This window comes from Rattus norvegicus, chromosome 14, assembly GCF_021556685.1.
Source record: "Rattus norvegicus strain SHRSP/BbbUtx chromosome 14, alternate assembly SHRSP_T2T, whole genome shotgun sequence".
In the NCBI taxonomy this organism is placed as follows: Eukaryota; Metazoa; Chordata; class Mammalia; order Rodentia; family Muridae; genus Rattus; species Rattus norvegicus.
Window position 1 is genome coordinate 82500150 of NC_141547.1, and position 16827 is coordinate 82516976.

At 43.5% G+C, this 16827-nt stretch overlaps 1 protein-coding gene and 1 pseudogene across 3 annotated transcripts in view; both read left to right on the forward strand.

Annotated features, from left to right (window-relative positions):
- Window positions 1-1073: 1073 nt before the first annotated feature.
- Eif4enif1 (eukaryotic translation initiation factor 4E nuclear import factor 1) overlaps window positions 1074-16827 on the forward strand; it is a 42716-nt gene continuing 26962 nt past the window's right edge. The window contains exons 1-3 of one of the 3 annotated variants that reach the window (XM_087583321.1): window positions 1074-1238; window positions 2060-2183; window positions 14891-14964. In XM_087583321.1, the coding sequence (XP_087439447.1) occupies window positions 2088-2183; window positions 14891-14964 (170 nt within the window). In that variant the 5' untranslated portion in view covers window positions 1074-1238; window positions 2060-2087. Of the gene's footprint in view, window positions 1239-1290; window positions 1433-1470; window positions 1598-2059; window positions 2184-14890; window positions 14965-16827 lie in introns of those variants that run through there. The other 2 variants (NM_001107230.1, XM_087583320.1) reach the window with 2 other exon arrangements.
- Window positions 13129-13523, forward strand: Snrpg-ps1 (small nuclear ribonucleoprotein polypeptide G, pseudogene 1; annotated as a pseudogene).

Below are 16827 nucleotides of genomic sequence, written 5' to 3' on the forward strand. Positions count from 1 at the left end.
GTAGTATCCCAAGTAAAATAAATGATGTTCAAATGCCATACTGTTCACCATGGCTTTCAACTCCGGGTCTCAAACTCCGAAAAATTAAGATTACGGGCTTAGGCCAACACGTTCAGCCTCTCTGTTCTTTAAAGGAAACAAAACAAAACAAAACTGTCTCCCTCCCTCCATGACAAATATCAATTCCAGGCAGTCCCACCGTGCTCGGCATACTCCTACAGACCTGTTCACAAGTAACTTTCCCAGAGCGGCAGTTCTTGGGAAACTTATTCACTTATATGCGTATCTGTATTCTCCATCAACTTGAGTTTCGGCACTCGGGCAAAGGCTAAGATGACTGGCCAGGCCATCTCATTTCCCTCAGATACTTAACTCTTCCTTTCTCGTGCAATGTAAGGCAAAATTCAGATTATCACTGAAAGTTACTTTATTAGTCAATTTCCTTCACGTGGGATCAAAAATAATTATGACAAACTTGTTTATTAATGCGCCAGCCCTTGTGGCGAATGCTCTTCATAGTAATTTCAGGGACAATTTTAGTAGACAAATAAAGAGGGAAAAGCCAGGGCGTTCAGAACTTTACCCTAGATCACACTAATAGTAAACAAACAGATCAAGGCTGTGATCTCCTAACTGACCCCTGCTGCTAACGCCCCAGGAGTGGCCCAGCCCGGTGTCCGCCAGCAACTGTACAGCACAGACCCACCCAGACCACCCCACTCGCGCCGGCGTGGCGCGGGTCGAGGACAGCGCGCTGCTGGCTCCGCCCCTCATGACGCGTGGGAACGCGGCGCCCTTCCTTGAGTTGCCCATAGCGGCTGCCTGTGAATTCAGGTGCCGGCTCCCACAACTCCCGTCATGATCACGTTCCCGTAGCCGCCGTGCTCGTCTGGCTATTGTACCTTTGCCTTCCGGCCCACGGAGAACCCAGCGCGGCGGATCGCGACGCCCAGCGCGGCTTTTCCGGCAGGCATCGCCGCGGACAGCCCAGGTCCTGCGCATAGCGAGGGCGGTGCCTGGGCCCCGCGGTGCGCGACGGGGGTTATTAGTGGGAGGGGTCGGAGAGCTACGCCGGAGGGCCGGGCCGCGGTTACGGCGGCTGAGGAGAGCCAGCCCGAGCGGGAGGGGGGTGGGGGCGCAAGCGCAGGCCGCGGGCAGCGACGCCGGGCCTGGAGCGGGCGCGGGGTACGCGGCGGCCGAGGCGCGGGGCCGCCCGGCGGCGGGCGCTCCGAGCAAGGGTACGGCAAGCGCGGGGCCCCGGCCTGCGTGCGAGGACGGCGCGCTGCCCCGGGAGCGCGGGCGGCAGGCGCGCGCGGGGGGCGGCAGAGGCGCGAGGCGCGCGGGCGGCCGGCGGGCAGCAGGCGGGCCTGCGCCGGCTCTAGGCGGCCGACCTGTGGACTTGGTCCCTGCTCCCTGCGGCCCGCCTCCCTGCGTGAGTACAGTCCCTGCCCTTCTTCCGGAGGAGCCTCCAGTCTGGGGCCTGGGTGAGGGGCCAGAGGTTGGTTTAAGGAGAGGAGTTTCTCAGAGGCGGCCCGCACTGGCCCTCCGTCGCCGCGGACGCCCCTCACATGGCCACAGGTGTGGCCGGCTTAGAGAGGTGCGCTCGGACCGGTTCCCTAGCCCCTTACACTGGGGTAATAAGGGGCAGCTGGTGCCATCCATTGACAAGTGACAGGCACTTTCTAGCAGCCGACTTCCCGGATCGGCAGCCCAACCAGTCCTACCTCTACTCTACTCCGGGAAACTTCACCACCACCACCGCCAGCCCGATTCTCGTGGGTGGCAGCGACTATTTTGGTTTCCTTTTGTATTAAGGATAATTAAAGGTTGTACCCTGAGTTGGGCCTCTTCCACTTCTGCTTTCTTTATGCTATGGATACTCTGAATACTAAAAGTGGTTCTCTTTCCAATTTAGTTCTGGTTCATCCCATAGTTTCGGGATGGTTTTTTTTACAAAACTAGATCTTACCCCCTCAGAGTTCCAGTTTTATAAGCAGCAAAGGGCTTCAGAATATTTATTGTTCTGTTTGACAGTTTTGTGCTTAATTTTATCTTCCAGGTGCAAAAAAATTGTACACCAAGAAGCCATGGAGAAGAGAAGTGTGGATGAAACAGAAAATGGAGATGCTTTCCTTGACCTGAAGAAGCTGCCCACCTCCAAATCCCCCCACCGCTATACGAAAGTAAGTTTTGTTTCAAATGAAGTAATAATGTGTAGCTATTTCATTGGAATCATTTAAAGTGGTAGTTTTTCTCTGACTCACTGGGGACTAAGTAAGTCTTGTAAAGCATCCGTTTGGTCAGTTTTCTGGAAGTGTGACTACTGGGTTTAAAATGTAGGTTTTAGGTGAAAGGCTATTGTCTCAGACCCTATGTGAAATTTGTAGATAAGTACTTGTTTGCACCCAGATGGTCTGTAACAGTTGGCTGATTGGGTGGCAGGGACCAGGTGAGGACTCCGGTTCTGGGATGTTTCACAGAATCAGTGTCTTTTGTATGGATGCTTTCTTGGAAGTCCAGTTCCCTAGAAGAGGAGTCTGACTGGAGTAATTGGATTTTAACCTTTAGTTGTTTTTTTTTTTTCTTCTTATAAATTGGATATAAGTTCACAAAAGCAAGCCTTCAGTCATCTTTCATTGCTGAAGATTACATAGTGATTTTAACCTACCGTTTTTTGGAGATATGTTTTTTATGCGGTACCCTCTTGCTTCAGCCTGGGTGTGAATTTAGAGGTTCATATAGCTGCTTTTCTTTTTTTTTTTTTTCCCCGGAGCTGGGGACCGAACCCAGGGCCTTGCGCTTCCTAGGCAAGCGCTCTACCACCGAGCTAAATCCCCAACCCTTCATATAGCTGCTTTTAAACTGATTGTCATATAGATACTGAAGATACTGCATCTGTGTCATATTGACTGCTGAGTGTTTCTGAACAGATTAACAAGTTGCAGTGAACTGTGAATTGGTTTCTAGCTCTCTCAAATGTCTTGGGATAGAGATAGGGGAAGCCGTGGAGCTGCAGGTGGGATTATGCTTCAGTTGAGCCCATGCCTGTATATCCTCTGAGTGGACACTCTCATGGACTTCAGCAGGGCCTCTTGCCCCTGGCCTCCTAGGACACCCACTAAAGCTCGGCCTCGTTTGTGTACTGCCTTTACTTTTCCCTAGTTGGTGTAAAGTGTCAGATGGTGTCAGGTAGCCATTTTCAGAATTAGAGAGAGAGAGAGAGAGAGAATGAATGGTTACTTAAATGCACGAATAGGTATGCCTGGGAGGGAATTGTTAAGTACAACATGAGTTCTTGACTGAGTGCTTTCCTATCACGGTCTGTTCTGTTGGGATAGGATGTTAGTTGTCAGCATCTCCCTACATCGCCCTAGCTGTCCTGGAATTCACTAATGTAGACCAGGCTGGCTTTCAACACACAGAAATCATCTGCCTCATTGCTGAGATGAACATTCCCCAAAAAGCTTTTGAACTATGTATTCAGGCTTTGCCTTCCAAATGTAGCTGCTCTCGTGCTTGAAAAGAGCTCCACAACTTAAACTCATTCCCTAAAACGTTGGCAGGTGAACCCTGAATGTATCAGATGAAGGGAATGGCTTTGAACTATTTGCAAGCTTTTTTGATTTCAAATTTCCTAGCTCTTGTTTGGCTTTTTTTGAAGGAGTCTCATGTAGCTCAAGCTGGCCTTGAACTCTTCATCTTCTTGTATTCTAAGCTACCAAGTGTTTTGCTAGAATAAACTTTACAAATGTAAAGCACTTGGTGCTTGTACAGTGGTACAAGTTCCATCAGCTCCAAGCACTTTTTGAATTAAATTTCTGATTGATGTTCAAAAGGAAGAGAACAAGAAAGATTAGTATTGTTCTTTTTTTTCCTGTGTAGTGCACACTGAATTCAAACTCATGATCTTCCTGCATTAGCCTTGGGAATGCTGGGGTTTTAAGCATGAGCCACTACACACAGACCAGTATTATTCAATTTGACAGTAAAGCCACAGAGTTCTGTCATAATTAAATGTACTTTAAAGATCTGGTTAAGAAAAGCATGTTTAGCTGAGATAGTAGTGCATACCTGTAATTCTGGCACCTGAGAAGATGAAGCAGGAGGATTACCATGACGTTACAGTCAGATTGGAATACTAGCAGCAGCCCCATCTTGAATAAGAAGAAAGAAACCAGGTACAGTGGCACACACTCTTGATCCCAGCATTTGGATGGCAGAGGCAGCAGCCAAGCAGATCCATGAGTTCTCGGACAGTCTGGTCTACAAGGCGAGTTCCAGGACAGCCAGGGCTACACAGAGAAACCCTGCCTCAAAAACAAAACAAACAAAAAAACTAGTGGTAGTGGTATATGCCTTTAATCCCCCCCCCCCAAAAAAAAATAAGAAAGAAAAGAAAAAAGGAAAACAAATTTTAAGCTTAATTATTGAGGTTAGAGTTTTACGTGGAAATAGGATTGCTTCTTCTTGAAGCACATTTATTAGTAGTAATGTTAGGATAGTGTTCAGGCAGTGTTAGGGTAGAATTCTCAACATTCTGGTAATTTCATTGAGAGCAACCTGTCTGTCTTTGAAGAAAACTTGTGTGATTCTGTGTTGTCAGCACAGTAATGAGTATTAGTTCTACAACTGCAGTAATATTTGAGGCATCCTATTTATTCCCTCTTAGATATGGATATCAAATTACTGAAATAAACACAACATTTTTTTTTTTTTTCCGGAGCTGGGGACCGAACCCAGGGCCTTGCACTCGCTAGGCAAGCGCTCTACCGCTGAGCTAAATCCCCAACCCCAGGTTTTTTGTTTTTTGTTTTTTAGTAAACACAACATTTAGTAATTTATCTACTACTTTAGGTTTGCATTTATGGGCCAGAAAGGCTAGGAGTAGTAGGGGGAGCTTCTGTCATCGATGTTGTTGTTGGTTGGGTTTTTGTTTGTTTCTATGGGGTTTTTGGTTTTTGTTGTTCGTTTTTTGAGACTGGTTTCTCTGTAGTCTTGACTGTTGTCCTAGAACTCACTGTGTAGACCAGGCTGGCCTGGAACTCACAGAGGTTCTCCTGAGTTGTGGGATTAAAGGTGCATGCCACCACTGCCCAGCTATCAGTGATTTCTTTTTTATAGCAGTGTGTTCTGCAGAAGTCTGTATAAGAACAAGATGTTGACTTATAAGATGAGAACAATGCATTAGTCAGGTGAGAGGGGACCCTACCTTTGACTCTTAGTTTAGGGATAATGTGAAAAGTCTATTTTGTTTTGTTTCCCGTGGTGGTATAAAATGTAGTTGTTTGATGGGGTGCTTTCTAGGGTAAATACTGGATTTTCTTTAGTCTTACTTATATATTAATGTACCCAGGAATTATATTATAGGTCTACAGGCATCAAGAAAGCATGAGTTCTAAAAGATACCTGAGGGGTGGACCTGAAGGCTTTTTTTTTTTTTTTTTGCCTGTGAGATTGGTCAGATGACAGAACTTTGAGTAGTAAGGCCTCAGTCCTGTGGAAGACTGGCAAATGGTACTGTCAGATAACTGAGATAGATAGCTGTACCCTGAGGTTCAAAGTGGCCTCTGCTTGGCTTCCAAGTATATCTTTGAAACTCACATGGTGTCTTCATACCAGCACTTAAACCTCTGTGACAGTTAGGATGGTATACATTAAATGGGTTAATCATGTATTCCTGTCATCGTGAGGGTCTTAAGTCATTAATATTTAATCTCTGATGTGTTGTGCTAACCTGTGGTCCCAAGAACAAAAGCTGTGTTTTGCAACTGAGTACAGAGGCACATGCCTTTAATCAGAGCTTTCAGAGGCAGAGACGGGCAGGTGTCTGAGTTTGAGGACAGCCTGGTTGGCATAGTGAGTTCCCGGACAGCCAGGGCTACATAGTGAGACCCTATCCTGAGAGGGGTCATGGGGGTGGGGGAGGAAAGTAAGCCTCAGAAAAGAGTAAGATAAATTCTAGGTAAAAGTTAAGAATTGGTTGGTAATGAAAATCATTTTTGGCACGTTTTATATGTACTGTTCATAACTGAGTTGAGTAGTAGCCTCTTAACAGGTGATGCTTCAGTGATGTATTTAGCATAAAAATAAGAATGCCTATTTTGAGAAAGGCATAGTTAGGGTATGTCATCATCCATTCTTAACATGTCAGCTGACCAGTATGTAGGTAACTGGAAGTCCTAAGCTGGCTGGCAAGACCATAGGTACTGGATTCCGATGTTTCCTACCTCTCCGAGTCTAGCTCATCTTGAAAAGTTGGAACTCAGATTCTTTGACCCCTCCCACCCCCTTGCGTGTTCTCCTACTTGCCCATCGTGATAGGAACTTTGGCTAGATAAGAAGCCAGTCACTGCACAAAGAAATTTAAGGTTGCTGTAATAGGATGCTAGGCTTATGGGCAACCTGCCCGAGGATGTGGGAGTTTGCTGAGGATTCCCAGTGGTCCTGCTAGACAGGATCAAGTCTGGTAACTAGTGGCACCTCAGAAAGGGGTGATAAAGCTTGTTCTTGCAAGCTTTGGAGAAGAGAAGGGAGGAGGGGCTAAGGATTGTTGCCTGCCACTCATGGACTGGATTACTACTTTACCATTAACCTTATGACCTTCAGCATAAAGTCAAACTCAGTGCATGCACCTCCCCACCTCTCTACCCCCCTCTCTAAGACAGGGTTTCTCTGTGTGGCCCTGACTGTCCTAGTACTTGCTCCATAGACCAGGCTAGCCTAAAACTCAAACCTGTTTCTGCCAGCCCATGCTGAGATAGAAGGCATGCATCCTGGCCACTTAGCGCCTCCTAATCTTAATCCTTTCCTCTAAAGTGAAGATACTACTGCTGATCTTGTAGGAGCTTTCACGGTTACTCAATAGGAAAGTGCAGGTCCAGTGTCCGGTACATATTTCTGGTAAGAACTTTATAATGTATTAAACAGCCCTACTCAAAAGATGGGTCTCATTTTAATGCCAGCTTTAGAACCAAGGCAGCTGCTTTCTAAATAGCAGCAATGGAGCCTGTATGGCCTAACGCCTACTAGGTGTGCCCTCTTCCCCTAAGCTGTACTGTACTGCCCATCTCCATCCTGACACAGAAGCAGATTGTCCTAAAAGTAATGTTAATGTTTGGGGTTTCCTTGAACCTGCTTACTGTTCTGTAGCTTTATGTTGCTTTTTAGCAGTTATATTGACTATTTAAAAGGCAAGGTTTGGGCTGGAGAGATGGCTGAGCGGTTAAGAGCCCTGACTGTTCTTCCAAAGGTCCTGAGTTCAAATCCCAGCAACCACATGGTGGCTCACAGCCATCCGTAATGAGATCTGATGCCCTCTTCTGGTGTGTCTGAAGACAGCTACAGTGTACTTCTGTATAATAAATAAATAAATCTTTAAAAGGCAAGGTTTATTTTTATTGCATTGGCCAGGTGCATGGGTCGGGGTGCATGGGGTTGAACGAAAGAAAATCAAAGTTTGATGATGTTGTTGTTGTTGTTGTTGTTATTGTTGTTGTTGTTGTTTTCCTAGCACCATTTTCACAGTTTCCTATGCATTCTTCACTAGAAAAGTCTGTTAGATCAGCCACTGTTAGGTTGGAGTGGATATGGCTCAGTGTGGTGCTAACCATCCACAAAGTTATTCCTGGCATCTCCTTTAGTAATTGGCTAGATTCATCAGTGACTTTGGCCTGATTGCCTGCCATAGGTGTTTTTACCCCATTGTTTTCTTTGTGTGTGTGTTGGATGGGTATGTTGTACCTGTGTAAATGTGTAGGTAGTGACACCCATGCATGCATGTGCTCTCTGCTTTATTGTCCTGACCCAGTCCCTCACTGAATGAGAAGCTCATTTTTTGGCAAGCCTGGCTGGCTAGCAAACTCATGAGATCCATTGTGCTCCATCCCCATGCTGGGTATAGCCATATTCTGATTTTTGGATGAATTCAGAGGATTTAAACTCTGTTCCTTGGGTTTGTAGAGCAAATACTCCTGTCCAATGAACTGTCTCCCAGCCTCCATTATTGCCTATTTTTAAAGCTATGTTATCTTTGAGATCAGTTCCAGTGAAGTATCAGAAGTCTGAAGGGCCCAGCCCAAAATTGATTGGCACATGGAAGGTAGGGACTGGAAGAGGAGATCATAGGTGTCCAGACCTCCACCTAATGTCTATTTTTAGGACAAGGGCATTCTTTAGGAAGTGCATAGGTCACTTCTAGAGTGCTTTGAACTTAATGCTCTAAAGTCTTGATTTTAAAAAGGCAGACCAGGAAACCCTGTCTTGGAAAAAAAAAAAGCAAAACAACTTGTTACTGTTAAAGAATCAAACTCAGTGCCACTGTGTGGTGGCACATGCCTTTAATCCCAGTCCTCTAGAGTCAGAGGCTGGTAGATCTCTATGAGTTTGAGGCCACAGTTCCAGGTCACACAGTGTTATATAATAGAGACCCTGACTCAAACAACAACAAAAAGAGTCAAATTCATTTTACAAAAATAAAGTCATTTTTTGTCCCCTTCTGCATTGTCACACGTGTGATTTTTGCAGTGATGTCAGAATGCTAATGCTGCTTCTCTGTGGGGTTCTTAGAGAAGTATTTGGATGAGGAGCTTAACCTTTGTTGCTTTGGATTGCTATCCAGACTGACTTCAGTCTCCTTTTACACTGATTACCAGAGTGTGTGTCAGTATCTCCCAGATTGATTGTTTTGGGAAGCTTGACAAGGTTTTTTTGTTTTTTTTGTTTGTTTGTGTTTTTTTTTTTGTTTGTTTGTTTTTGTTTTTTTCCGGAGCTGGGGACTGAACTCAGGGCCTTGCGCTTGCTAGGCAAGCGCTCTACCACTGAGCTAAATCCCCAACCCCTTGACAAGGTTTTTAAGGGAGTCTGACACAGCTTCCCTGGGTGTGTGTGGTTTGGGCAGTTAATTAGTAGCTTGTTTCTGGTCAAGTTAGTAGCCTGGTCAAGTTTTAGTAACCAGTGCAAACAGTGAGAAGTCAAGGACTAAATCCTCTTCTATGTATGGGATGATTTCAGAGGTTTGGTCTACAGTCTGTAAAATCAACAGAAGAGTGTTCTCACATTTGGACGAAATGCTCAGAAGGAGCAAGCATTTCCAACCATAGTGGGTATCCTCAGTCAAAATGGAGTTTTCTTTGAAAATATCCATAAAGGGGTTCTTTTCATGGAATAATTGATATTAAGGCTTGATGAAATTGCCAGCTGCATAGTTTTAATCCCAACATCCAGGAGGCAGAAGCAGGTGATCTCTGAATTCAAGATCAGCCAGACCTACAAAGGCCCTGCTTTAGAGAAAGAAAGGGAGAGTACACTGTACTGACTTAGCTAATAGTCTTTTATATGTTTTGGGATGTTGCTTGAATGTGGTACGCTTCAGCTCTAAATCTAGCACAAAGGCTTCTGCCCACCAGGTAGATTTTGAGCCACATTTTGAACAACGTACTCAATTTAAAGCATTAACTTCTCTTTCTTCTGTTTTTGGATTGTTGTTCTTGTGAGACAGTCTCTCTATATAGACCAGGCTGGCTTGAACTCACAGACATAGTGTTGGGATCAAAAATGTGTAACTATGCCCAGCTACATTACTTTATTTTTCTTTCATGGTATCGAGGATGAAAGCCCAAGGCCTCACTCATGCAAGAGTTCTGTTACACCCCAAGCCCAAGAACATTAATTATTCAGTTTTGTTTGTTTTAAGACAGGGTTTCTCTGTATAGCCCTGGCTGTCCTAGAATTCCCTCTATAGACCAGGCTGGCCTCTGTTTCCCAGGTGCTGGAATTAAACTTGTGCACTACCATTGTCCTACTTTTCTTGTATGTTTTTTTTTTTTTTTTTTTCTGACACAGTCTCATAGTGTAACCCTGGCTACTGTGGAACTAGCTGTGTAGAACAGGATAGTCTCAAACACTCCAAGAGATCTTCATGCCTCTGCCTCTGAGAGTTAGAATTCAAGTTGTGTACCACCAGGCCCCCAGCATTAATTCTCAATCTCTGAGGTCCATCAGTGTTGTTTTGAAAATGAACATTCACTACACAAATAGTAAGTACATACTCGCAGGCGTTGGACAGGGGTATCCCATTACAGATGGTTGTGAGCCACCATGTGGTTGCTGGGAATTGAACTCAGGACCTCTAGAAAAGCAACCAGTGCTCTTAACCACTGAGCCACCTCTCTAGCCCCCCCCCCTCTTTTTTTTTTTTTTTTTTTTAAAGCATGTAGATTCTGGGCTTCTTGCTTAGAAGGCAAACACACCAGCTGAGTTATTTTGCTAGCCCCTAACTGGTTGTTTTAAATAAACTTTAAAACTTGCTATAATCCACTGTTTTTATTTAAAGTGTAGAATCTATTCAGCTATTTCTAGTGAAATCACAGTTGCACAGCTGTCATTACTGTGCACTTCAGATCACTTCCATCCCCAAACTAACTCTGCTGGTTACAGTTACTGTCCTCTCTGCTCACTTCCTAGAGACTTTCCTGTCAGAACACTTTGTATATATGGAATTGTAGACTTTGTCTTCCTTCAGTTAGTATAATGTTCTTCAGTTCTGCAGGCTCGTTCTGAACTTTTTTTCTGTTACCTAATTTTCTGTTGTATTCCATTCTGTGTGTGATAATTTTGACCTTTGATTGCTAAGTAATGTTTTCCTGAGTGGCTATACCATGTTTTGTGTACTCATTACATGTGGGTGGTTTTTATTTTTTGGCTATTGTGAACTGCCACTGTAAGCGTCTGTGTGTACATTTTAGGGTAGATGTTTTACTTATTCTTTTGTATCTACTGAGGAGTGGGACTGTTTGATGTTAACTTTTTTGAGGAATTGCAAATGTATTCCACAGCAGCCACCCCATTTTTATATTTTCTATCTCGTTTTCCCACATGCTTGCCAAGCAAAAACTGAGCTACAGCCCCCGCCCTTTGATTAAAACTTTAGTTAATTTTCATTTACGTAGAGGCTTCCCATATGCCCTTCAGCTACTTTACTCTATTGGCTTTTCAGCATTTCAGTATATATAGTACATTTGTTGTAACTAAACGGCCAATGCCAGTATGTTGTTAGTAGTTGAAGTCTTTATTTAACTTTCTTTGTTGTTGTCTTTTGAGATAGCGTTTCTCTGTGTAGTATTGGCTGTCCTGGAATTCACTCTGTAGACCAGGCTAGTCTTGAACTCTCAGAGATCCACCTACCTTTGCCTTCTGAGTGCTTCCCCCCATCTCATTCCCAACCCCCCCCCTTTTTTTTTTTGTAAAGCTTTGTTAGTTTTATGTGTGAGTCCACTGTAGCTGTCTTCAGACACACCAGAAGAGGGCATTGGATCCCATTACGGATGGTTGTGAGCCATCCTGAGGTTGCTGGGAATTGAACTCAGGACATCTGTAAGAACAATCAGTGCTCTTAATTGCTGAGCCATTTCTCTAGCCACACTTTTTTTTTTTTTTTTTTTCCGGAGCTGGGGACCGAACCCAGGGCCTTGCGCTTCCTAGGCAAGTGCTCTACCACTGAGCTAAATCCCCAACCCCTATAGAAGTTTTTTTTTTTTTTTTTTGGAGCTGGGGACCGAACCCAGGGCCTTGCGCTTCCTAGGTAAGCGCTCTACCACTGAGCTAAATCCCCAGCCCCTTAGCCACACATTTTTTAAAAATTATTACCAAACTTGAGTGTTTCAAGGATACTGTATTACATTTAGTTGTGATTTCTTCTTTGGCTCCTTGTTTTTTCTTTTTTAAAAAAAAAAGTGCATGCTTGCATATATGTGTATAGAAGCCACAGAGGATTATATGGGAGTCAGTTCCCCTTTTACTCTGTAGGTGCCAGGGATTGAAATTAGCTTTTACCCAATGAGCTGTTTACCAGTCCCCTGATTTCACTTTTTTGTTTTTGTTTGTTTGTTTTTTCTTTTTTTCGGAGCTGGGGACCGAACCCAGTGCCTTGTGCTTGCTAGGCAAGCGCTCTATCACTGAGCTAAATCCCCAACCCCGATTTCACTTTTTTGTAAAGCTTTTTGTAACCTATATTAATTTGTTTTGTCTTTTAATTTTCTTTAAATATGCATTTGGTGTTCTGCTTACATGTATGTCTGAGGAAATTGGAGATACTGGACACAGAGTTACAGACAGCTGTGAGCTGCCATGTGGGTGCTGGGAATTGAACTGGGGTCCTGTGGAACAACAGCCAATGCTTTTAACCCCTGAGCCATCTCTCCAATCCCATTTATTAATTTGAATTTTATGTTTATGGGAGGAAGCACTTTTTTGTTTTGTGTTTGTTTTTTTGTGCTTTTAGGTATTTTGGAGTTTGGTGGTGGTTTGTTGATACAAGATCTTACAACCCAAGATAGCTCCCAATGCATGCTCCTCCTTTCTAGCCTCCACACTGTGTGGATTACAAGTATGTCTCACCACATCCCTTTTCTCTTGTGTGTTCATGGTTGTTACTACCTTCTCTATCACCTGAGGAAAAGCATTGCAAACAAACTCTCCTTTATTGATTCTTTTTTTTTTTTTTTTTGTTCGTTTTGGGTTTATTGACAATATGTATTTAAGTGTGAGGTGTGTTGTCTTTGGTTTAATAGCACAGTAGGTTCTTATTGGGGGAGGAAGATAGTAATAGTCTTTGAATTCTAGTAGCAGAAAATTGCTGTTTTGTATTTTCTCAATTCCTTTCCATTTCTACTGGAAATTTGGGGTTTTGATTTTGGGGGGTGTTTGTACTAGGGATTGAACACTGGGGTGTATGAATGCTAGGCAACTGCTCTGCTTCTGAGCTGTACTCAAAACCCAGAAAACTATAACCTCTAGATCTCAAAAAGAGTGTCTGCCGGATGGACGGTGGTGGCACAGGCCTTTAGTCCCAGCCCTCAGACGGCAGAGTTATGCGGATCTCTGTGAGTTCAAAACCAGCCTGGTCTATGGAGTTCCAGGCAGGACCACAAGGGTTATACAGAGAAACTGGGTGGGGGGGTTAAGGGGGTGAACAACAATAATTCAAGCTGCGCCTGGTGGGAAATGCTTTTAATCTCATACACAGGAGCCAGAGGTAAGTGGGTCTTTGTGAGTTGGAGGTGAGCCTGGTTTACATGAGTTTCAGGACAGCCAAAGCTACACAACAAGACACTGTCTCAAAAAAGCAAACCACCTTCGCCGTTGTGCTGAGCTCACTGAAGAGTCGCCATGAGCAAAGCCCACCCTCCCGAACTGAAAAAGTTTATGGACAAGAAGTTATCACTGAAGTTAAACGGCGGCAGGCATGTACAAGGAATACTGCGGGGCTTTGACCCCTTTATGAACCTTGTGATTGATGAGTGTGTGGAGATGGCGACCAGTGGGCAACAGAACAACATCGGGATGGTGGTCATCCGAGGAAACAGCATCATCATGTTAGAAGCCTTGGAAAGAGTCTAACCAGTGTTCAGCCGTGTGTCCACATCCCTCCCCAAAGGCGTGCTTGATTGTGATGTAGAACTAGGTCATGTACATTTTCATATGAAACTTTTTGCTAAATAAACTTTTGTGATATCAAAAAAAAAAAAGCAAACCAAAACAAAAACTAAGTTATAAGTGGATTCTAAGTACACCCAAATGCCTTCATGATAGAGGTAGGAAGACACCATGGGCGGTTTGTCATCTGCTTGGTTAGTTTCAGTATCAGGTTTTGAGGCAGATCTCACTAGGTAAGCATGCTGTTTTGTACTCATCCTGTCTCTGCCTCCTGAGTGCTAGGATTGTACTCACCACATAACCTGATTTTATGACTACAGTCTTATGGTCATAGGGCAATTTGCTGTCCTGAAAACATTTAGAGGCTTCACACATAAGACACTTTGTGAATTCATGGTGTTCTTGAGTTCAGGGATTACTGTGGGCTGGGAGAGCAAAGCTGTCTTCCATTTTTAGCCTGAGATTTAAGAAGCAACATTCATTGTCTTTCAGAACTGAGAAGGTGCCTTGCAGAGGTCACTTAGTAGTGGGATCTACTATGTTCTGCAAAGGGTTTGGAGCACTGTGTTCATAAAAAAGTTAACGAATGGCAGTGTGATGTGTTTGCTATAAATGTGTTCTAATAAGAAAGAGGTAATAGCATTTGTGGCTAATATTTATGTAGTCAGGTATGTGTGTTAATAGTTTATGAATACATATATAGATGGATGTACTTTGTGATTCTGGTGAAAGGACTTAAAATTACAAGCAAATGAGGGTATACCCAGAACCTAGGCCTTGACTTGACTTCCAGTGCCATTCCACCCTTCAAGGAACTAGAGTTGCTCATAGTAATGGCTGACTCTAGAGTGAGTCAGGGTGGACACTAGGTAAACCAGAAAGGCAATGTTGCCCATTTATTTATTACTTTTGGACTGGGTCCCACAATGTAACCTAGGCTGGCCTGAAACGCTTCTCAGCCCATGAGTGCAGGGGCTCTAATTATACTGCTGTATCCCGGCTGTACCCCGCAGAAGGCAGTGATTGCTTCCCTGAAACGTTGGACACACAGTCACTTGACGTTCCCACTGACAAAATCTGGGACTGTTTGGGCACCAAAATAATTAAGGATATTATTCATAAATTAAAGACCGTTGAGTTAGGTGTAGTGGTCCCAGTCACAAAGATAATCTTGTTTGAGCGTCTTATAAATCCCCTGATCCAATTGTAGTCCTTTTGGAGTTTTAAGTCCAAAATTGTAAGAATTGTGTGAAAGCCACACCTGTGATCTCAGCACTCAGGAAGCAGGAGCTGAATATTCAAGGCCAGTCTTGAGAACTTGTCTCAAATCTCTCCCTCCCTTCCCTCCCAAAAAGTTTTATATAAGTGTTTATAAAGTAGACACACAAAAGAGAAATAAATTGGAAGCATGTGGCCTGAGAAATGTAGTTCAAATTTTTCATGTGATTTCTCTTTTTAGGAGGAGCTCTTGGATATAAAAGAACGCCCATACTCCAAACAGAGGCCATCATGCCTCTCTGAAAAATATGACAGGTATGACTGTTACTGTTGAGAATTGCATTGTTGGGACCAGAGTGATGGCTCAGCAGTTAAGCATCTGCTTTTTCAGTGGACCAAGGGGATCACAATAGCCTGTCAACTCCAGCTTCAGGGGCATCTGACACCCCTGGCTGATGTGGACACTTGAGCTCATATGTACATACATATAAAATTTAAAAAATTTAAAGTAAAGAACAATTTATTTAAATAAAAAGAATTCCATTGTTGGAAAGTTGTTGTATTAGTAGCACTATGGCTGAGGAAGATTTGTCAAGAGTTAATAGCATGACTGTCAACTAACCAGTACTGAAACTAAACTACAGAATGACTCAGTTATAGTCACAGAACAGATTTAAACCCAGGAGTCTTCATGCCCGGGTTTCTTCCCCAGACCCTGTGGTTCTTGCTGTTACTGCACTTCTTTAAGATTGTGCTTTGGGGAGGTTGAAAGAGGGCCGAGACCTTTAGCACAAAACCTTTTAGATTAGATTAGCCTTATTGTGTTTTAGGTTCTTTAAGAAAAAGCAGTGAAAGGGCTTTGGTTTGAAGATGCTAGTTAAAAATTATCTGAAAATGTACAATAATCCTATATTATATTTCTTTTTTTTTTTTTAAGATTTATTTATTTATTTTGTATATGAGTACACTGTAGCTGTCTTCTGACACACCAGAAGAGGGCATCGAATTCCATTACAGATGGTTGTGAGCCACCATGTGGTTGCTGGGATTTGAACTCAGGACCTCTGGAAGAGCAGTCGGTGCTCTTAACCACTGTGCCATCTCTCCAGCCCCTATATTATATTTCTTAAGGTTACCCTAGTGATTTCTTTTGTGCTGTTGTTGTGGGGTTTTTGTTTGTTTGTTTGTTTTGTTTTTAAGACAAGATTTTTTCACATAGCCCTGGCTGTCCTGGAATTGGCTCTGTAAATTATACTGGCCTCAGACTACAGAGATCTGCTTGCCTGCCTCTGCCTCCCAAGGCTGAGAAAGAAGGTATGGGCCATCATGCCTGGCAGTCTCAGTAATTTCTTTTCTTTTTTTTTTTTTTTAATTTTTTTTTTCGGAGCTGGGGACCGAACCCAGGGCCTTGCGCTTGCTAGGCAAGTGCTCTACCACTGAGCCAAATCCCCAACCCCAGTAATTTCTTAAATATCATGTGGGCCTCTAATTTTACTTATAAAGTGTCATGTTTAATTTTCTTGGTTCATTGTACCACATACCTTCACCCCTAGTGCTAGGGGTGGAACCCAACGCCTTACCCATGTTAGGTGAGAGTTTTTATCATTAAGCTACGTCTTCTGTCTAGACAGATTTTTAAAACCTATATATAGGCTGATGAGAAGGCCTGTTGCATCTAGATAAGTCATCACATTCTCCTGATGGTGACAATACCACAATGGTGGCTGTTTTGATTGGCTAGGAATTTTCATGGGTCTCAGATAGGCTTGCTTGTTTTTTCACTAAAATTATAAAGCATCTGTATACTTCAGATTTTATTATTACAACTTTTTTCTTTGCACAAAATAGAGTTATCATGAGTAGACATATAAGCTTTTTTGCTAAGTTAGATATTGTGCCTAGTGACAGTGCTACAGATAAGGGCGAAGCAGAGGGTGGTAAGCACTTGTTGGATCCCTCACAGAGACAGCAGACGGTGGAGAGTATCTCCCTGTGGTGAGAGTTTGAGAACTGTTGACTTTGTTTTCAAGCAGTGTTCCTGGCTAAGGGTATAAAGCAGGTAGATCACCAGTGGGTCTAATCCACGATAAACAGAAAAAAAGAAAATTTTAAGAGCTGTCTTAATGTAAGAAAAAACCGAGATTACACATTGAAATTCTAGCCCAGTATGGTGCTGCA